This window comes from Brassica napus, chromosome C8 (genome assembly GCF_020379485.1).
Source record: "Brassica napus cultivar Da-Ae chromosome C8, Da-Ae, whole genome shotgun sequence".
In the NCBI taxonomy this organism is placed as follows: Eukaryota; Viridiplantae; Streptophyta; class Magnoliopsida; order Brassicales; family Brassicaceae; genus Brassica; species Brassica napus.
This window is the reverse complement of record NC_063451.1, coordinates 8,872,074-8,895,180: the sequence shown is the minus strand read 5'-3', so window position 1 is coordinate 8,895,180 and position 23,107 is coordinate 8,872,074. Positions and strand designations below refer to the sequence as shown.

The following is a 23,107-nucleotide window of genomic DNA, read 5'->3' as shown; positions in this document are numbered from 1 at the left end:
GTATCCTGCTTCATTTCGGGATCTCATTACCAAGATGGGATTTTTGAATATTTACACACCTCCACCTTGAGGGGGGGAGGGGGGGGGGTATTAGTCGGTTTAGTATGGTGATGTTGTATATGTAATTTAAGCTGGTTTAGCTTGGTTTAGTATTGACTATATATACATGTAAATATCAGACTTTGTAACTAACTCGATTGAATACAAAGATCATTTTATACATTTTCTCTCATGATCTTCAATCTCTATTAGTCTACTCCAACAGCACATGCGTAGTCCAGAGCTGCCTTGAAGCGCCTTGCTCATGACATCAAACCTAGCAACGCACCACATCGCGGTGGAGGAGGAGAAGGAGGAGGAGGATAGAGAGAGATGGGAGATAGAGAGCCATCAGCAAGTGGTAAGAGAAAGAGACAGAGAAGGAGTGAGGGTGAAGAGTTTGAGTGTTGGGCCTTAATTACCACTCTCTTTTGCTTTTGTTATGTTGTTTCTTTTTTTTTTATATTCCTTTTGTGTTTATGTGTCTTTATAGGTTGAAATTGAGCTTTTCGAGTTTTCTATAAAATAAAGCTTCGATGAAAGATATATGGACACGTTGTAATCCAAATTTATGAAACCAGTCAATAAGAGAATGAAACTAAAGTACGGAAATTTAATATTTACACTAAGAAAAAAGAGTAATGTATGGAAGAAACTGAAACTGCAATCTTATTGTTATTGTTTGTTGATAGTAACAATAAAATTGCAGTTACAGTTTTTTCTGTACTTTAGTTTTTTTATAGGTCTAAATAGTAACACCTAAATCTAAATAATTAAGTTCAAAATCTTACTGAATTAATTTATGATTTTGGGTCAAATCTGACTGAATAACTAAACATACACTTATTAAAATCATACTATTAATTGAGAACACATTTAAGTGAAAATTTTATAATTTAGTATGTTGTAAGAGCATCTCCAATGTACACCTCTATAATTTTCTCTAAAATAGAGATCTCTATTATAGAGGTGAAAATGCTCCAATGTATACATCTATAATAGAGTTTTTCTATTTTAGAGAAAAATATAGAGGAAATTTACTTTTTGCCTCTATATTTAGAGGTGAAAATAGCATATCTCTATATTTTCCCCTATAAATAGAGGAACTCTATTATAGAAGCATACATTGGAGCATTCTCACCTCTATAATAGAGTTTCTCTATTTTAGAGGAAAATATAGAGATATAAATAGAGGTGGGTTGGAGATGGTCTAATATGAGACATGGCAGAAGTGATGTATATTGATGACTCAAATATGATTCAATTTCATCTAGAATTAGGTTCTCAAAATTTGCTGATATGCTTAACGTGAGATTATCTTAACTAAACCATTTTTAACTACAGAATATTGAATTTTGGTTCGTGTTAGATCATGTGGTTATCCTAATCAAAATTCGCTAAGATTCGTATGCTTTTGATTTTATTTGGTTTGATATCATGTTGTAAAATTTGATTTGATATATATATGGTTCAGTGTTTGATATTTTTTAGGGTTTAGAAAACTTAGGAAATGACCTAAATCTGATCGAGGAAATCGGTTTAGACTCATGATAGTAGACTAGTAGTACAAAAAATGGGTTCGTAACTTTGCTTTTGTTGTAAATGAAGTGTTGGAGAAATACTTCTGTTATCATTACTGTCGACCAGAAGGTCCATATATATACAAGGTATTAGACCGTCATAAGGTCATGTTTATCCTAAAAAGATAAGGATAAGGATAAACACTATGTTACAGATATACATGGAATATATACTAGATAAACACATAGTCTCTGGTTGTCTTTATCATGTCCCGGATTGGGCCTGCAGTACGGGCTGATCCATGGTCGATCATCATTTGGTTTATAACACTCCCCCTTGATCGACACATCCGGTACAGGTTCGTTGCATGCTTAATGTTGCCTCATTAAAACCTCTCCTTAAAAACCCCAAAACCAATGTGGCAAAATGGGAAACCAAGGACAGGAAAAAGAGTACAACACATGAACTCCCCCAGATGAATGCATCACTGTAGTAGACGCATTCCCATCTGGTATCCGAGTCTTCTTGAACGTTGAAGTTGCCTATGACTTGGTGAAGATGATCAGCTGGATTCTCCTTGAATGAACTTGTAAGTCTTGGACGTTGGTATGTCTTTTGGAACTCCATTAAGATGTGGTCAGGATGTACATCTTTGCTGCTGATCACTCCATGTCTTGGTTGAACTGATGGTGCTTCAAACGGTGCTCGGATGGACTTTATAATCTGCAATAAAACTTTACTTGCAGGTCCTTTTTCATGTCCCACGGATTCTCTTTGGTTATATGGCTTTCCCAAAACGTGGACATTCAATATATATTGAGTCATAGACCCAGAACACATACGAACAACTTTACTTCATATCTTTCGTTCATTCGGACTTATATCTCTTCGTATGTGCCAATGGCTTTATCCATTGTAACCAATCATTCTTTATTTTCTTTTGTCGATCCATGTTGAGCTATAGACCTTGTCTATATTCGTTCATAATCATGAGTGTCTAAGGTCATACCATCAATAATTATTTGCTGCAATGAAACTCATCACACAATGAATTCGCAGTCATACACTCATGTCCTTTGTACATGGTTATCGATCTTTTCTTGCTTTAGCAATGCTTATAATCATTAAGCCACGACCAGACATCCTTCTGGTCACTATCCTGGTTTATGGTTCTCACTTAGACGTGCTGACTTAATCATACACACACACACACGGCTATGATTTTTCTACAGACTTTCCATATGTAAAACATAGCCTGTTTAATCAATCGATAACTTGTATTATTGAACCTTTGAACCATTAAACATTTTTCTCTCAGTTGGTCTTTATTATGATCACAAGGAATTATAATATTTTCTGTATGGACTGACTGCACTAAGTAAATACTTAGTCTTTCATATTACTTACAGCTGCTGTATATTACAATCCATAAACAACTTAGGAACAAAGCTTGTTCTATGAGAATTTCTTTCTCATATTTCTATGGTACGTTGATACCTTTATCCAGTGATCCATTTGCTGCTTACTACACCATTATTTCTTTAGTAAATATCCAGACAAAATCAAACTTGATTTTCTGTAGTAGCATCCACCATATAGGAGCATATCTCTTTATAAATTGTTCCTTGGTCCTTGTGAGTATCCTTGTGTAATCAAGCTATACTTGAACGTTATTTAGAAGGAACATGGACACACTATACCATGTGGTCATGTCCTTTAATCTCACGGAATTTCTTATCTCACAAGATCCATTCACTGGTTTCTTTCTTAGATGGCTTTTCTGTATGTACATGGTTACTACGCCCATCTGTCTTATAATTACTTTGAATTCTTTGAACACCCCACGTCCCTATATAGGTTTTATGAGTACTCTACGTGGGTTCATGATCCTCAGGTTATATCCTTCAAATCCCAAGTACTACAATCTTTTATGAGCTCTTATGTATGTAAATACATCTTTGGTGTTAACACTCTTTATCTTTAGTTTCATACTGTTCCAGACATGATCTAATTAGATTTTGAGATCTTATTATCCAAGACCTTTATACCTTGCAGTTTGGCGTCCCAAACTACATGGTCTGGTACCTTAGATGTGTGGTTGCGCAACCTTATTTCTCTGTCTGAACTGGTTTCTCTTATGAACTCGGATTTGTACGATTCTGAGCACCTTTCATTACTTTCCGAGGTTCCTTATTATTTGGAACTTATTTGTCTATCTCTAATAGACATTGTAGCAACTTGATTGTGTCTCTTAGACATCTAATTCGTGGTGCTTAAGCTGGTATGACATAGTCATTTTTTCTTTTCGGGTCAGTGTGTCTGGCATATATTTCTGCTAGCTTTTATATCTTTTGATCATATTCTTTTAGAACGTCTAGATCATAATCTTTGGTCTGAGGATCTTGCCAAGACAACTATGGTTGATACCATTATATTTCTCTTTTACTCTTTACTCTTTATCAGCCTGATAACTTTCTCCTTTCAAAGTTGGATAATCAGATTACTATCTTTTGTAATCTGTGTTCTTGGCCACTTGATTAAATCATCCATGTTTGGCACAAGATACATTATAGTTTCGTGGAGGAAGTCTTATTTATCTAATATATATTCCCAATCCTCATCTGAGGTTCCATCTTAAATGGCACACATATATGTGGTGGAATATTCGTATTTTCTTAAGATGGTTTGTGTATATGTCTGGTTTATGACCCTTAATCATTCAGAGGTGGGAATGTCTATGCTTACATGTATGGCCTGATGTAAATCAATATTTATATACATAATGTCCTTAAGCTTTAGGCTGGACGTGGGTGATGTACCATTAGTGAGGGCTTTAAAGCTTTCCAGCCGTGTATATTATGGTTGTAAACCATGGAATCCGAATTTATGATATGATCATGGACTGTGGGTTTTAGTCCTCTCTCCCCCTCATGAACATACTCATAATTTCGTAGTGCTTAGGACAGTGGAGCCTTAATTATTTTAGTGATTTTCCCTTTTGTGTACTTATAAGACATTGTGAGATTTTATGGGATCACTTTTGTGCCTTAATTAATTTTTCATCATGTTTTGGATCAAGATGGCTAATCTGGTCATGCCATAAATGTTTATTTCGTGGCGAACCATACTGGTTACCATGGCTTTATGCCTCTTTCATACTGATCCTTAGCATAGAATAAATCAGTAGAAAATATGGGTATAGGCATTCATAATGCTTTTAGGCGATTTTTCAAAAATCTGAAAGGAATCGTATTTTCTTTGCTCACTGGTTCAATGTAGAATGTTAAAATCTTTATAACTCAATGGGTCTGAATAATGTCGTGTCTTTTGCCATTGTAAGTACCAATTAATTGATTTCAAGTGATTGTAGGAAGGTAAAGTTGAACCTATACTATCAAGATGAAGTTAAATCTATGCGAGAAATCAATCTATCAGTGAACTGACTCATTAGTCTACACCCAACAATTGATTTTATGTGATTGCAGGAAGGTAAAGTTAAACCTATACAATCAAGGTAAAGTTAAACCATGCATGAAATCAACTATCAGTTGACTGATTATCCTTTTATTAAGGTTTTATTTGTTATTTAATCAAGAATCATCAAGCAAGACCAAGCAAGATAATATATAAAAACAAAATCGTTTTTATTATTTCAATAACATAAATGAATAACAAATAAATCAAATCAGATATGAAAACATAAAATCAGAATGTCGGAAAATTATTCAATGTATAATCCGACCTCATGGTCCATGAGTGTCCACTCGGAATCCTCCTCAGATCTCTTCTTATCAAATGTGGCTTTATTAGCTTCAGGGATTTTCATCTCACTGTCTAGTACTTCATAATATATCTCCATGATGTCATTAAACCGTCTGATGTTATCCATCCTTTTCTGCTTCTTTTGCTCAATGTCTAATAAATATGAGAACAGGTCATAATAGGTGGTGAAACCTTTGGCCTGATGTGATAACAACACTTCCTCTGAATGGAATGTGTCACGAGTTTTGTTTAACAAATCCTCGTTTGTTACCAATTCACCACATAGTCTAAGACTATAGGTGATTCTCATAAGATCAGAGTGATAATTGTCCACGGATTCATAATCCTGGAACCTTAGAGCTTCCCATTTTTTCTTGGATTCGTGCAACAATGGCTCACAGAATCTAGAATTCAAAAATGACCAGAGATTATGAGGATCATTAACATATCCAAACTCGTCTCTTAGGTCCTCACAGAGATGGTGTCGCATAATCATTATGGCTCTGTGTCTTTCACACGCAAGGGTGTCATTGCCATACTTGATGCACTTCCCAAGTCCTCTAGACTTCAAGACGGCTGAAGTGTTTATAGCCCAATCAAGATAATTATCTCCAGAGAGATCAAGGGCTTTGTAATCTGAGGGTATGAAACTCGACATCTGAAATCATTATTCAAAACAGGTCTTAATCAAGTAATCTTTTTGAAATTTTTCATGCTTCATATCAATGCCACACACGGACCAAAAGAAAAAAAAATTCTAAATGATGCATTTTCTTAAAACCATACGGTTTAAGGTGTGGATCAATGTATTTTTCAGATTTAAGGTCCTCTTATTTCAAACACAAGGTTTCAAGACCTTTAGGGATTCTATCTTAGATGATCAGGAAAATGTTCCATATTTTCTTCATCCCATTGGATCAGATCATTTAGTATAATGATTTTTTTTTTTCAGTTCAGATCAGATTGCTTGAAAACTATGAATGATCTATATCCCTAACAGTCGAGATTTCATGTTCAGTATGCAATATTAGTATGCAAACAATATGCAATCAAGCAAACCAATTCAATTATGAAATCAGGTTAGGGTTTTCGAAAAATATACCATATTTATTATTATTTTTTTCAAAAAATAATCAAATCAGAAATAATTGTGACTTAAAAATATAAATCAGGAAGATTTGATTTATTCAAGCAATTTATTATATACTTTTCGATTTAAAAATAAATATATTTTCTCAGATATATCTCTGATATTTCGACTTTAAATATTAAAAAAATATTTTTTTCAATCCTAATCAAGTTCTAGTCGTTATCAATCATCAGGAAAACAAATTTCTTAGACAAGAACAGGAGGTAAAACCTCGGATTAATTTATGAAACCATGATCAGATTTTCAAAAAAAAAATTATGTAACATGCAGTCCTTAACAGTTCTAGTTGATTCAGATCAGATAAGAACATTAAACAGGACAATAATGATAAGTTTAAGCAAGTAACAGTCGGTTTCTTTCAACATATAGCAGTCAGATTTTTTAAAAAAAATTGTTGAACTTTCAATCCTAAACAGTTCTAATGTGAAACTATCATCAGGAAAAGTTTTAAACAATTTTAAAATCAGTTTCAGATTAAGAACAGGTTCAAAAAAAATTCAGGTTCCAGATTTTAAAGAGTTTATGGTTTCTGGTTTTATTTTATTTGCAGAGACATGTTGCTAAATATAGCTACATGGCTGCGGATGGGGGTATTTAATACTTTATGGGTTTTAGATGAGTTTTCGATGATACCTGAAAACTTTTGATGGGTTGATCGGTCTATCAGTTAGAGATCTTCCTGGTTAGCTGATGGATTGCTCGGAATTATTGTTTTTGTTGCTACTTGTTGGAATAGGAGACTGGTATATGGTTGAGAGAGATTTTAGTTTCTGGAACAAATTTTCTGCCTGTATTGTAGCTGAGCGTGGGGGCGCGTCCGAACTCCGATTGATGCGGGGTTAGCGGCGTTGGCTTCGTCTCGTCAAGAGCTTTAATTTGGTATCTGGCTCGTCGTCTGGATCCACCGGAGTTGAGGGATAGAGCTGTTTGAAGTTTGTCGGGAATTAGGGTTTTTACTGCTCGGATTTATTTCTGGTTTTTAGGGTTAGGGTTTATGAGAGCAACGTCGTGCTGATAACGTGTTGTAAATGAAGTGTTGGGGAAATACTTTTGTTATCATTACTGTCGACCAGAAGGTCCATATATATACAAGGTATTAGACCGTCATAAGGTCATGTTTATCCTAACAAGATAAAGATAAGAATAAACACTATGTTACAGATATACATGGAATATATACTAGATAAACACATAATCTCTGGTTGTCTTTATCATGTCCCGGATTGGACATGCAGTACGGGCTGGTCGATAGTCGATCATCATTTGGTTTATAACAGCTTTCGAATAGTGAATTTCTGTCTCTAAAAGTGGTTATAGAAAGCAATTACTTTAAAACAGAATTAGAAAAAGAAAGAATGTTTTTTAATCTGAAAAAGTTGTCCGAATGTAACTAGCTCGTCTCATCGCTGTCTTAAAAGTTCAGGATTGGACCCGGCCTGACCCGTATAGGAACCGAATACGGAATACCCATCTCGGCACTGCCAGAAATCTGCATCACATTCCCCGGGAAAAGAAAAGAAAATGTACTCGGCGATTCGGTCGTCGCTTCCGCTGGATGGCAGCATGGGAGAGTATTCCGACGGAACCAACCTTCCCGTCGACGCCTGCTTGGTCCTAACAACTGACCCCAAACCCCGCCTTCGCTGGACTTCGGAGCTCCATGAGCGATTCGTCGACGCCGTCACCCAGCTCGGCGGACCCGACAGTGAGTATCCATTGCTGTTTTTGTTGTTATGTCTTTCTTCTTTGCTTTAAGATTTGGTTGCAAGATCTGTTTCATTCGCCTGTGACTTGTCTCTGTGTGTGTTTTGATTACAGAAGCAACGCCCAAAACGATAATGAGAACGATGGGGGTGAAGGGTCTCACTCTCTACCACCTCAAATCTCATCTTCAGGTTTTAATAAATATCTATTTTTTATTACTGTTTACTCGATTTCAACAAAGCTCAGTGCTTTTACTGTTCTGGTCGGTAGAAATTCCGCCAGGGGAGGCAATTATGCAAAGAATCAACTGAAAACTCTAAGGATGGTATTCTTATTCATCTAGCCTTCCCTCCATTTAGATTCTATAGCTTCTTATATTATGGAAAATGGTTGTCATCGATGCACTTGTGGACTGATATCTCTATGCAGTTTCTTGTGCTGCGGAGAGTCAAGACACAGGTTCATCTTCAACGTCATCCTTAAGATTGGCTGCCCAGGAACAGAATGAGTACGTTTACGTGTCTTCGTCTCCAATTTCAACCTAGTGGCTGTTAATGTTCTATGTATGAATACTCCCTGCTTTCCGTTTTTTTCCAGGAGTTACCAGGTTACTGAAGCTTTGCGTGCCCAGATGGAAGTCCAAAGAAGACTACACGAGCAACTAGAGGTTTGCTTTCTTGTTTGAATTCACTAAAAGTTTTGAGAGATTTTGATTAAGGAGAGACTTATCACTACTCTCAACCAAATCCTATCCCTAAATAACTTAACTCACAACAGCTTTAATTTGCTACGTTGGTAGACATATAGCTAAGAGTTGAGCAGCTTAAATTCTTCAAAACATATCAGAACGATACTAGTTAGGAAATCACAATTTCACATTTTAGTAACCGCGTTTGATTGGGGTTCATTAGTATGGGCAGGTTCAACGGCGACTACAGCTCAGGATCGAGGCACAGGGGAAGTATCTTCAATCAGTTCTAGAGAAGGCTTGCAAGGCTATAGAGGATCAAGCTGTTGCGTTCGCTGGGCTAGAAGCAGCTAGAGAAGAGCTTTCAGAGCTAGCCATAAAGGTCTCCAATGGGAGCCAAGTCCCATTCCACACAACCAAAATGACGGTTCCGTCCTTATCCGAGCTTGCTGTAGCGATAGAGCACAAGAACAACTGTTCAGCAGAGAGTTCGCTGACTTCAATCCCGGTTTCAGCTACTTTGATGAAGAGGCATAGGGGTGTGTTTAGAAACGGAGAAAGCGTTGTTGTGGGTCATGAAACTGGCTGGGTTATGCCTAGTAGTAGCCTTGGATGAAGGTAGAGAGGCCAGATTTTAGATAATTTGCTTTCTTCTCGTAATTTAAACTTGAAAACTGTCAGCTAATGTATAAATTTGTTGAAGCTCTAGTGTCTCCTTTAGTTTTGGTGTATTATTTTGCTTCATCTTTCTGTATAATTATGGGATTTAGTTAGGGAGTTTATGTTTGGTTTGGATGATGCAGAACAAGTAAGAACAAGCAATTTTGACCAAGTAGATGACAAATACAGTAAATAAATTATGTCCTATGTCCAGCGGCGATTGTGGATGAGGAGCCATTTCTTGCATTTTGGTGTTAAAACCAAATACTATTACTCTAGCCTACCTTTTGCGCCCTTACGCCCTTACTCGGGCTTGATATCATGTTTGTTTAGTATCGAAAGTTTTGCTTGACATCCACTGCTTCTACTCTGCTCTCTTATTGTATAAATGTAAAACCTGCTCAATATGGTTCAGAGTTACACTCTATAATGCTTGAGAATTGCATCCACTGCTCTATTTTTGTTGTGTGACAAAAAGGCATCCACGTCTATCCACAGTACCATTTTCTGTAGGTAGATATATGCATGGGAGAAGGCTGGTACTACGATTTTCCTCGCAAACACTTCAAAATTCCCCACCTGATTTTTGCATGGGTACGAAACTCAGCAACTTTTAAGTTTTTAGTTTTGATAGATACAGTAATGAAGAAGACGAAAACCTAAGAGAATAATTGAATATCGGCTTGAGAAACTTGGTTTGAAAAAGCAAGCGTTTCTAACGCTAAGCGCCACATAGGGAGGACCTCAACGCCTAATTGCCAGGCAAGATACATAAACCCCTGGCTTAATCTTACTTTTCCTAGCTTTTGTTATTTTCCTAAAGCTTTAGAAGTGCCGCTTTGTTGTACCTATACATAAAAGTAGATTTGATTCAAAATTGTACAATTAACAAAACGGTTTTGGAAGAATATTTAGTGTATCAAAAAGTATATATTCTTTTTACCTATTAGGCTTGTAGAGGAGGGTATCCACAATCCCAATAAGGCAGTATACACTTCCACTAACCCTAATTCTTCTCTTATATAATAACCCTACAAACTTTAAGTTAAAATCATTAGCTTCTCTTCTCTTGAACTTACGGCATAGCTTATCCTTTGCAAGGTTTTTAGTTGATTAGTAACTATCTTCTTTACGACAGTAGCTTTTTCTCATTCCTTGTTTATATCATAGTTTCTTCCTTTTTAAGTCAGTAGCTTTTTCTTTATTATAAGTTATTTATCAGGTCTTGTTTATATCATAGGCTCATAGCTTTTCTCATTCCATGTTTGTTTTCGTTGTAGTTGTGAATTGTGATCATGTCTTGTTTATATCATTGCTTCTTCTTTAATGTCAGTTTATGATCACGTCTTATTTATAGTTAATAGCTTTTTTTATTACATGTTTGTATATGTTGTAGTGGTGACAGAGCCGGTCTTGAAGAATTGGGGGCCCTAATCTAATTTTTTTTACTACAAGTTTATTTATATTCAAAGTTTTAGCAGAAAAAAGTTTATTTATATTCCCTTTATATTTTTTCATAAATTTTACTAAAAAATATTTTATATTATAGCCATAGTAATGGTTTTCCTTAAGAAAAATAATTTACAAAGAAAATTATGTCGACAAAGAAAAAAAATCTAAGTAACAATAGGTTTAGTTTCTTAAAACGTATTCATGTAAGTGAGTTTACAAAGAAAATTATTTCTGATGACTGATAACAGAAATATTTTATTCTGTAATGTTAGTTTAGTTTACAAAAAGTAACTCAGTTACACAAATATTTTTTGAAAATGGGGGCCCCTTGGGATGGAGGCCCCATTCAAATGTTTCACTTCACTCCCCACAAGCCCGGCTCTGAGTGGTGATCATGTCTAGCGCTGGCGCTGGATCATCTCAAGGACGAGGGTCTCACGGAAAAGGATTCCAAGGAGAAGGACAACAAGTGGATCCATGAAAGAAGTATGGAACCATTGTTGATAATAACATCAACCATTGGAAGTGTATCTTCTGCTATAAGGTGTTAATTGCTGGAGTTTTACGCTTGAAACAAAATCTTGTTGGAGGGTATAAGAATGCAAAGAAGTGTGCAATCTGTCTAGAATATGTCAGAGTTGAGCTGCAGAACTACATTGCAAGAGAGTCTGAAGAAAGAGCAGCTCTATCAATGAAGTACCAACCTTCCGGGCATGAAGATGACGTGGAGGACTGGGATGGTGATCAGCCATCACGAAAGGCTTGGAAGAGGAAGAACCGTGGACCTTTGAATAAGTTCGTGATGTCGCTACCTCCAGACATCATGAAAGGCGGAAAGAATATGAAAGGGTTGTCTGGTGCTTGTGACAAGGAGTTAAAAGACAAAGTTTGTGAAGGCACAGCAAGGTGGTTTTACGAAGTTGGCATTTCTTTTAATGCTGCCACACATGACAGTTTCTAGGAAATAACAGACCTGATTGGGGAATATGGTATGTGGTTAAAGCCTCTTTCAATGTATGAGCTCCGGTTCTCTTTAGTTCAAAAGGAAGTAGCAAATGCTCAGGCTCAGTTGGTTCCTAACAGGGAGGAGTGGGCAGTGAAAGGATGCTCTATCATGTCTGATGGATGGCGTGATTCTGTGGTGCAGATAAACATAGTCAACTTCCTGGTTAACTCACCTAAAGGCTCAGTTTTCACCAGAAGCATCTTTTGACTTGATAGCTTATGCAATGTAGCTAACTTGTCCCTTAGTGAAGGTTCTCCGGATGGTTGATGGTGAGAATGGGGTACATCTGCAATGGATAGGGCTAAAAAAACCATTGCTAAGAGTTTCAATGGAAGAAGGAGAAGTATGAGAAGGTCTTTGAGATGATAGACAAGCGCTGGGACTGCATCTACATCAACCAGCAGCATGTTATTTCTTCAATCCAACTGTTCATTATGCACATCATACTGATGTTTGTGGTGAGGAAGTGGAAACTGGATTGTACAAATGCATCACAAATCTGGTTCGAGACAGTGTTGTTCAAGACATGATCATGGTGGAGCTTGAAGTTTTTTAAGAATGCAAGTGGGCTCTTTGGTCTTTCCATGGCTATTAGGCAAAGGGAAATGAAGTCGCCAGGTATGAAAGAGTTGTTTTAAGCACTGCATGTTTGTTTCTTAAATTGAGTATGAAAATATGTTTTACAGTTGACTGGGGGTCAAAATACGAATCACCAGCTCCAAATCTCAGAGATTTTGCAGTCAAGGTGCTTAGTCTTGCATTCAGTGCAACAGGTTGTGAAAGATGGGTTGTAAATTTTCAGAATCTCTACATTTACATTCACTTTACATGAACGTGTATATGACTGAGATTTGATAAAACACAGCTTCATACCAAGAGAAGGAACATATTAGCTCAAAGCCGATTGAATGACATGGTGTTTGTCAAGTACAGTCGTGCTTTGCAGCGCAGGATGAAGAGATATGATGCAAAGGATCCAATTGAGTTGGATGAGATAAATGATAGCAATTAATGGCTAATGAGGAAGATGGATGGGAACCCGTCCAGTGATGAAGATGGATGGGAACCCGTCCAATTATGAAGATGATGATTTTTGTCCATGATGATGAGGACTTGATATGGAGTGTGGTGAGCGAAGCAGTAGGAGCTGAAGAACCAAGCTACACTACTAGAGGAGCAAAAGCTTCTAGCTCGGCTAAGAACAACAAAGGAAAAGGAATTACGAGTTCTTCAACTCAGGGCAAGCACCATGGTCTATCACGATCTCATTTGGAATTGGTTGATGAAGATACTAGAAATATTTGGAGTTTGAGGAAAATGGCTATGATATTTCCTGAAGTTTTCATTTGCTTTTGAATTTAGTGTTTATCTAATGGTGTTTTCAGCTTTTGAATTTAGTGTTTTCATTTGATATTTTTCAGTTGTTGTTTTGCTATATGAATCTTTTAGTTTTATTTATGGATTTGGTTTTTTCAGTTTCCATCTTAGCATTCTTATATTTACGTAATATATATATAGCAAAAGTTTTGAAGAGTACCTTTTGTTGCAGGTACTCAAGGCACTAAGCTCCAACCTCTGCGCTTCTTCTCGCCTTGCGCAATTTCAAACCAAGCTTGGGAAGAGGTTTTTGAGTTTCCGTTACAAGTCCCTGATATTACGTGTATACGTACACCAATTAACCTAATGTGCACACTACCACAATCGAATGGTATGTCGATGTAGCACATTAGGATCGAATCCACAGAGACCAACGATTACACTTTCTTTATGGGATCAATACTTAGCTAAAACAATATGGGGATTTTAAGATTTGAGGGTTTCGTGAGAAACAAGTAACAAGATTAATTACAGTATTCAGATAATTAAAATACTAGCCTAGGGTGGTTTGATCGGGTGTTAAGCAAGTGTGAGCCAAACAATTATTCAAGTTCAATTAAGAGCAAGTCTAGAACTCGGATCACTCAAATAGAACAGTCCACTGTCATGGTACTGCTCCTTATGCTGATCGATCTTGATACCTAAACTCTCGTTTGGATCAAGACGCGACAACAAGCAATAGAGATCAAGTCCAATATGTTCACAAAACACCCAAACATCTACTTTCGCTGGTTAGGGATGCAATGCCCATTCATAACAGATTTAGCAACCTATTACACGGTTAATGAACAGGTTAAACCTAGGATCTAACATTAAGCGGCCAGTTTAATGCAAGCATTAAGAACAATTATGAATGAAGACAATCAATGGTTTCACTTATCTATGTTTAACTCACGGATCTAACACCCAAACACCCTAGACTAAGCAAGTTGACTACTCAGCCATGAACAGATAAAACACAGAGACAGACACTTAATAAAACATGTGTAGATAAAATAGAATAAGGGTTCAGGGGGTTCTTCTCTATCGTGAGAGAGATGGAGCCTTCTCCATTTATAAAGTATCAAATCACAAATCTCTCAAAGCCCAAGTCTGGTTCCTTGTGTAAAAAGTAGCGTAGAATGTAAAAAGAAAAACAAAAATATGATATATCAAAGCCACAGGCGGCTGGGAGAAAAAGATGGGATAATTAGGGCAAATCCCGTAATGACTTATAGTTTCCTTAAAAATCTATACCGCTGGAACATGCAATTGGGTTGCTCCGCTCTATCCGGAACAGTCACTCGGGTTTCTCCGCTATCGGGTACAGTCACTCAGACTGTTCCGCGTGAAAATCTCCAGATTGCATTCTTTTCTGCATCTTTGTTCCAACTGGTGCATCTCCCATCCAATGCAACTCCAGAACTGTAATGACTTTTCAAGGACTGGGAAGACTCGATAACGACTTGAAAACCAATTAGAAAACAAATATACAAGATGCCAAAAACACCATATATCAATTCCCCCAGACTTAGATCCTTGTTTGTCCTCGAACAATGTCAAGTATCAAGAACATGGAGAAAGGTTTGAAAGTGTGGGAACTCTCCTATTCTCAGCAACCATACTTTAACCACGAATCTCTGAACCATATAAGCAGTAAAACTAGGACAACACACCCTTAACGGAACCCCACTGACTGCTGTTCAAAAATCGGCTCCATACTCTACATCTCAAACCTGAAAAAGCAACACTATCGAGACAGAACTCCCTACATTCATTTAAGTGTAGCGTTAGCTTCTCATCACAGACACTATTCAGGGTAGACGGGCTAGGTGTTAAATAGGCTATTTAATGGTGGAGTTAAAAGTGTTTAGGGGTTACCATTTCATTGTAGAGGATGCAGGATATCGCAAAAATGGAAAGAGAGGATAGATCCATTTGATGGCCACAGCCTCTACTCGTTTTTGCTTTATCTGGTGAGACTGTTCTGATGACGGAACAGGCGACTGATTGTTCTGCTTTCTACTTTCCTCTACATACTCTTCAATACTTGGTACCAACTTCTTGCTCGACCTTCCAAGTGGCTCATGTTTCTTTGATTTCTTCCCCTTCTCAATCACCTTATTTTCGTTTTGTTTTTTTTTGGTGATGTGACGGAGAAGGAGGTAATACATGATGGTTCTGAGTGCCACTAGTGGTTCTGATTTCGCAACCATTCTGGTTCTCCACCCCTGCTCTTGCGCAGTTCATTGGTTTTGGAGCGGTTGCTCCCTAAATCTGCTTGTTCTTCTTTTTGAATGAATTTCTGCAGCAGTATCGAGTAAGAGGCTGTGTTGATCCTTTCCTCTCCGACCTTTTTGCACATATCTGCACATATGACACTGAAAAAAAAATGCATGAAGGTGGAATAAAGGCTAAGGTGCAGGGTGGGAACTAGCTAAAGATGAGCTAGCCACACAGGATCAGCAAGATGGATAAAAATGATAAGAAGTCCTGAGTGTGTTCTCGTTTCCCTGATCTAATGCCCATAACAAGAAGAATTTCAGTCAAGATTAGGTTCAAGTTAGGTGGAGTTAAGTCTACCCAGTGTAACCTGATCGACTGAGAACTTCTGGAGAATCAAGCGAGATATGTCAGGGTGTTCCAGATCCACATGTGTGTCTTTCGCCACTGCTAAGGTCACTGAATAAGATAACTAAAGCACGAGGTGGTCAGTGATCAACACGGAATAAGGTCCTAATTCCCACAAAGTTTTGACTGACTCGATCATAAAATCTGACTCAAACTGACTCAAAAGAAAAACAAAAGAAAGAAATGAGTTAGTAAACGACAAAAACCCTCCCCAAGACTTAATTCACACCGTCCCTGGTGTGAAAATAAATCAGAAAAAAGGTGAAAACAAGAATAAAGGTTTTTTTTTTGTGAGATACTTACCTGAGTGGAGCGGGCGCTCCAAGAAAATTCGGGGTGTTCCATCGCAAGATCTCCGCCTGGAGCAGTTGCTCCTTCAGCAACCCAAAATTTTTAAGTATCTCGGATTTTTCTGCTTTTTGACCTGAGACTCAATAAACTAAAACGAAAAATAAGCAAACAAAAACAAAACCAAGTTATATTTACACTTACCAGTGGGTTGCCTCCCACCAAGCGCTTGGTTTAAGTCACTAGCTTGACTTGGTGACTGGGATCAGTCGGGTTGCGCATGAGGGCTTGTTCCAAAACAAGCTCCACAATCATACATGTTCAGCTTCAAGACTCTACTCAACAACTCTTTTACAGCAGCTTCCCCTTTCTCTTTCAGCTTATGTGTGAAAATAACTCTGACTTTAGAGAAAGGTTTAGAGGTACCCTTGCACTTTACCTCATACTCAATGTATTTCTCATCACACAACCGAGGTATCAAAGTCATCATAGGGTCACCCTTAACCCTTTTCTTTTGGACTTTTTCATTCGCCTTTGCATTCCCACTGAGTTTCTTGGTATCAGTGTGAGGATCTCCATCCATGACTTTTTTGATCTCACCTTTTTTACCAAGCTCCTTCTTAGGAACAATTTCCGGCTGTTCTCCACTAACCACTGAGATGCAAGAGGCGTATTGAATTTGTAATCTGGTTGGGACAGCCTTGTAGAAAACCTTCTTGTTGATGTTGGAGAGAGAGACTCTCTTATTAGGCATGTCAACGATCGCTCCCACTGTAGCCATAAATGACCTTCCAAAGATCAAAGGCATCTCATGATCCTTGCTCATCTCAATAACCTGAAATTCGGTATGGAGCACACAGTCCTCAACCTGAACAGGAAGATTGCAAATTGTTCCATAAGGGACTGCCATGGAAGAGTTTGCAAAAGCCAGCTTCACCTGAGAAGGCTCAACATCAACAATGCCCAGCTCGTCTACAATCGCTTTTGAGACAAGGTTCACACTAGACTCAAAATCACAAAGAGCTTCCTTGGATTACACTCTAGCAATGGAACAAGGAAAAACAAACTTTCCAAGGTCATCAACCTTAGGAAGTACCTTCAGCGATGGTGTCAGTGCTTCAGTAAAGAGTGCCTTGATTTCCTCCTGAGATTCTCTGCAATTTTTGAAGAACATGTGCAATGGACGAATCTCCCAAGCATGTTCAAATGAGATCTTTTGAGGAAGCCTTCTTACCATCTTCCTAAACCCAGCCAGCTGCTCTGCACTAATAGGATCCATCAGATGTTTAGATGGAATTGGATAGGGAACCTTAGGAACATAGACTCGCACTGGTGGAGTTTCAGCAGGTTCGTTAGGAGCAGTCACTCCAGAGCTAGCAGACTGCTCTGTGTTCTCTTCTGCGCCTAGAACAGTCTCAGCGAACGGCTGCTCTATTGCTCATTCCTAGGATTTTTATCAGTTTTTCCAGGGAGCGTCCCTTGTTGCCTCTTGACACTCTCAGCTGTTTGAGCAAGCTGAACATCGATCTTTCTTATGTGGCTCGCAAGAGTGTCATACTTGGCATTCAGCTCAGTGAACATGTTGCCCATCCTGGTGTCCATTTCCGTGGTTACCTGATTCAACACTTTGGCCTGAACCTGCTGACCCTGCAACAGCTGTTGCATCATCATACCCAGACCCTTCAGCTCATCTGGTTGACTGTTCCCGGTAGCTGGAACAGCTTGCCGATTGCTCTGCGGTTGTCGCTGGTTCTGGTTCTGAATATGCCCGGCCGTAGCTTGCTCCATGCTGAAGACGTGACCTTGGTTGTTTTTTAGTAGCTGATAAACCTTGGCAGTCAGCTCATCTATCTTCTGGGTGTCAGAACTGTTCCCTTTCTTGGAGCAATCACTCTCCTCGTTCTTATTGGCTGAGGTAGCAGCCATGTTCTCAATCAGCTCAAACGCTCTATCAGTGGTCTGAGTCATGAAGTCTCCATTGCTGGCAGAGTTCATAGCACTCTGAAATTCCCAGTCAACTCCATCATAGAAAATTTCCAAAAGGTAGTCGTCATCAAATCCATGGTGAGGACATTCTCTGCGATAGTCGTTGAAGCGCTCCCATGCAACGCAGAAAGGCTCATCAGTGAGCTGTCTGAAGGAGGTGATCTTGTTCCTCAATGCAGTTGTTCTCGCCTTAGAGTAGAAATGGTTGAGGAACGCTGATCGGACCTGTTCCCATGAAGTGAGAGAGCCGGTAGGGAGAGAGTTCAACAACCGTGCAGATTTTCCATCAAGAGAGAATGGGAATAACATGCACCTGATGTAGTCTGGTGGAACACCATTCGCGCGAGTGAAACTGTAGACTTTTTCGAAGCTCTCAATATGCTCCATTGGAATTTCTGTAGAGAGACCAGAGAACATCTTTCTCTGTACTAGACCGATCAAAGCAGGCTTGATCTCGAAGTCCTGCCTGGTGCAGGGTGGGGGAACAATGGCAGAGTGCGTAGTAGGGATGTTACGCGGAAGGTTTCTCGTTCCGATCGGAACAGTCTGCGCCTGCTGTTCTTGCTGCTGTTGAGCAGCTTGTTCCTGCGCTTGAATGGTCTGCTGCAACTGTTGCATCTGCTGCTGCATGAGTGCCATTGCAGCAGTGAGATCATTCTGATTGGCGTGATTACCCATAGTGGTGTCGGTTTGCCTTGGCTGCTGACGATTTGTTCTTTCTAACCTTGCTTGCTCCTGGTTGGTAAGTGCAACCAATTCTCCTTGTGCGTTTCTCCGAGTATGTTTACTGGTAATGCACCTGGAACATTAGTTACAACAAAAAGGATATAGCAAGTTATAGGTCTTAGACTAAATAAATAACTGAAAAATAAAGGTAAAAAGATGGTCCCCGGCAACGGCGCCAAATTGATATTACGTGTATACGCACACCAATTAACCTAATGTGCACACTACCACAATCGAATGGTATGTCGATGTAGCACTTTAGGATCGAATCCACAGAGACCAACGATTACACTTTATCTTTATGGGATCAATACTTAGCTAAAACAATATGGGGGTTTTAAGATTTGAGGGTTTCGTGAGAAACAAGTAACAAGATTAATTAAAGTATTCAGATAATTAAAATGCTAGCCTAGGGTGGTTTGATCGGGTGTTAAGCAAGTGTGAGCCAAACAATTACTCAAGTTCAATTAAGAGCAAGTCTAGAACTCGGATCACTTAAATAGAACAGTCCACTGTCGTGGTACTGCTCCCTATGTTGATCGATCTTGATACCTAAACTCTCGTTTGGATCAAGACGCGACAGCAAGCAATAGAGATCAAGTCCGATATGTTCACAAAACACCCTAACATCTACTTTCGCTGGTTAGGGATGCAATGCTCATTCATAACAGATTTAGCAACCTATTACACGGTTAATGAACAAGTTAAACCTAGGATCTAACATTAAATGGCCAATTTAATGCAAGCATTAAGAACAATTATGAATGAAGACAATCAATTGTTTTACTTATCTATGTTTAACTCACGGATCTAACACCCAAACACCCTAGACTAAGCAAGTTGACTACTCAGCCATGAACAGATAAAACACAGAGACAGACACTTAATAAAACATGTGTAGATAAAATAGAATAAGGGTTCAGGGGGTTCTTCTCTATTGTGAGAGAGATGGAGCCTTCTCCTTTTATAAAGTATCAAATCACAAATCTCTCAAAGCTCAAATCTGGTTCCTTGTGTAAAAAGTAGCGTAGAATGTAAAAAGAAAGAGAAAAATATGATATATCAAAGCCACAGGCGGCTTGGAGAAAAAGATAGGATAATTAAGGCAAATCCCGTTATGACTTGTAGTTTTCTTAAAAGTCTCTGCCGCTGGAACATGCACTTGGGTTGCTCCGCTCTACCGGAACAGTCATTCGGGTTGCTCCGCTATCGGGAACAGTCACTCAGACTGTTCCGCGTGAAAATCTCCAGATTGCATTCTTTTCTGCATCTTTTGTTCCAACTGGTGCATCTCCTATTCAATGCAACTCCAGACCTGTAATGACTCGAAAAGGACTAGGAAGACTCGATAAAAACTTGAAAACCAATTAGAAAACATGTATACAAGATGCCAAAAACACCATATATCAGTCCCAAAGCTTGCTCTTCTGGAAATAGAGGGGCTTGACTATATGACATGTCAGAGAATGACGATTTTGGAGGTCAAACATCTTTGCTAGGAAATTATGAATACGTTGATTTGTGAGGCTTGTGCACTTGGTGTTTGTGTAAGTAAGTTTTTCAGCTCAAGCACTTTGTTCCCGATATATTTAATTAACCATGTTCTGCTCTAATCAAACATGGTGACACACTGACACACTGACACTTGGGAGGAGAAGATATGAATCTTCAAATTGTGAATCTGTATGAAACTTAGCTACATGAGAGACGAGAAGAGAGAAGGGAGTGTGAAAGAAGACTGTGTGAAGAGAACACATAGAAACGACACAACACTGTATTTCTTGTTGTCTGATTGCTCCCAAAGCAACAGAGCTCATGTGAAGCTATGCAAAATCCAAAAAACAAAAGAGATGGCAAGTGAAATATGTGCATATATCTAAGTTAAGCTAGAGTAATTGAGCGAAAACACAACGGTTTCCTCACTCAGATCACATTTTCCAGTATGTACATCCAAAACTTCTTTCTATACCAAAGGACACCACAAGCATCACATTGCAATTTCAATACAGAGCCAGTAAAACGCGATAAAAAAACACAGATCTAACTAACTAACTAAAAACGCAGTAAGCCTTTACCCACTCCATGGCTTCCTCCAGATTAGCATCATCGCCTTCAAGTGACTTAAGGCAGAACTCCATCTCCCTGCTCAGCTCTTCCTCCTGTCTAAGCATGTACTGAAGTAGCTGTTTTCTCTCACCCAATAACAAGAATTTACAACGCAGAAAATCACTTTCTTTTTCATTGTGTCTCAACAAGCGGTAACTCCACCAGTAAGTCCAGCACCCACCACAACACTGTTTGAGTGTCATCTCCGGTGGTCTTGGCGAATGAAACCTCTCATGCATGGAGTGAGGCAGAACAGATCCAAGGATTTCAAAGAAACTATTATTTCCTGAATCTTCGACATCTTTACTACTACTCGGCTGCGTATCTTCTGTGTCAACTTGTGTAGCAGCTACTCCTCCTGGTTCTCATACCCTACTAGCCAAAGAAACACTGAAAAATAATTCCCACCTCGTCATATCGTGGTTGTTAACTAGTAGCTCATATTGCCTTGTTAGTGGTGTTGAGATGTTTTTGTCATTGTCTTGCCACTTCTCCATCAACTTGAACAAGGACACATCCTTCAAATCTTCTATCTCTATCTTGTTCACATTTAATGATGCCGCATCTAACATTTCGTCATATAGTACCACAGCCTCCTTTCCCCTAACCCACTCCACAGAATTGACAACGTAATTTCTCACCCAAACAAAGCAACACGTTTCTCCAAATTCTTGTCTTGATGTGTTTCTCCTGTAGACACTGACAAAAGTGAGCCCATCACCGTGATGTCTTTTACTTTCCCATCCTTTACGTATTGGTGCTCTGCGGTTACACACGTCTCTTGGAGAAGCCTCCTCAACTATAATTGTCACAGCTGTTATCTCAGTACGAGTATCAGGAGGCGGAAGCCTTAACGATACCTTCCAACCCTGGCCAATACGATTGCTGCAAGCTATGATCGGCTGACGCGTCATCTTCTGGATCTCATTATTGTGACTGGCTTTTTCAAGAAGATGAGCGCGTCTTGACCATTGTTGTTGATGTACCTGACACTGGTGATATATTTGTCCTTGTACGCATTGAACGTGATGTTGGTTTTGAGGTTGCTGCTGGTTCGAAGGCTCCAACGGTGTTCCAAGTCCCATTTTCTCAGCCCCATAGTGACTTCCCAGGTTACTGTCTTCATGGCACTGTTTTTCACAAAGCTTCACAGTCACTGCAGCTGCACCTTCTGATGGTGAACTATTGCTGCCAACCCCTATATCATAGGTATATAGGGCAACTTTACCGCTTCTGAGAAACTCAGATGATCAAGTTTCCCTTCCAGTTGAACAATAAACAATTGAGAGAGTCCCTTATATCCTAGCTTTACTTCAGCTTCTCTATACTTATAATCCAACCAAAGGCTTGGATCCCACACATACAGCTCACACTGACAAACCAACTTCTCAGAATAGTTTAACCTCATCTTAAGAGCAGACTTTGAGCATTTTGACCAGCACTCTTCACCCGACTTCTGAACATATGAAAGCTTCAGTGGTGGAGATCGATTTTCCTCCGTGATCTCTAGCATCTTTACTCTCTTTCCACCATCTTTGAAGGTTCTATGTTGCAGCCCAGCACTAACTTCAAGTATCTTACCCACCATTCCTACAACAAATTTATCAGTACAGCTAAGCCAATAAACTGTTTCACTTGCTACACCACCAGATATATCAATCGGTTCCACCAGATTTTCCCCACGAGTTCTGCAACTGAGACTAATTGAACCAGAACTTTCACTTGTCACCAGTTGTAAATTCTTATCAGCAAGCTTATGAAGGTCCTCTATGCTCTTGTTAACACCGCTCATCTTCGTCTTTCCCTTCTTCTTCACTATGTATTTCAAGAGCCTTCTTTTGTTGACCCCTTTCCCTCCACTCGTTTACAGTCCTTCTGTGGCTTCTCTTCTCCATGGGCAATTCAGGCCTGTCCGAATTAACTTCCTCCGCTACATATGTTCTCCCATTATAATTGGTAAAGACCTTACCTTACTCTTCATTTTGACCTTTTTACTTCTCAGATCCATTTTACCGAGCACTTGGTGCACATA

The 23,107-nt window shown here is 38.9% G+C and overlaps 2 protein-coding genes and 1 non-coding gene across 4 annotated transcripts; 2 read left to right on the top strand and 1 right to left on the bottom strand.

Annotated features, from left to right (window-relative positions):
* Positions 1-5,281: 5,281 nt before the first annotated feature.
* Positions 5,282-5,980, bottom strand: LOC125591839. Its single transcript, XM_048766707.1, has one exon. It carries the CDS (start codon positions 5,978-5,980, stop codon positions 5,282-5,284), a length of 699 nt encoding a protein of 232 aa, XP_048622664.1.
* A 1,848-nt stretch (positions 5,981-7,828) lies between these two features.
* LOC106412234 (protein PHR1-LIKE 3) lies at positions 7,829-9,595 on the top strand. Of its 2 annotated transcripts, none has more exons than XM_013853141.3 (6): positions 7,829-8,177; positions 8,291-8,367; positions 8,447-8,501; positions 8,606-8,684; positions 8,774-8,843; positions 9,097-9,595. In XM_013853141.3, the coding sequence occupies exons 1-6, from the start codon at positions 7,994-7,996 to the stop codon at positions 9,478-9,480; spliced, it is 849 nt and encodes a 282-aa protein (XP_013708595.1). In that variant the 5' UTR covers positions 7,829-7,993; the 3' UTR covers positions 9,481-9,595. The 2 variants fall into 2 exon arrangements, with proteins under 2 accessions (XP_013708595.1, XP_013708594.1); XM_013853140.3 differs by having other exon boundaries at positions 7,830-8,177; positions 9,088-9,595.
* An 8,718-nt stretch (positions 9,596-18,313) lies between these two features.
* LOC125592160 lies at positions 18,314-18,420 on the top strand. Its single transcript, XR_007328008.1, has one exon. It is a non-coding gene; the product is annotated as a small nucleolar RNA R71 (small nucleolar RNA).
* The last annotated feature ends 4,687 nt before the right edge of the window (positions 18,421-23,107 follow it).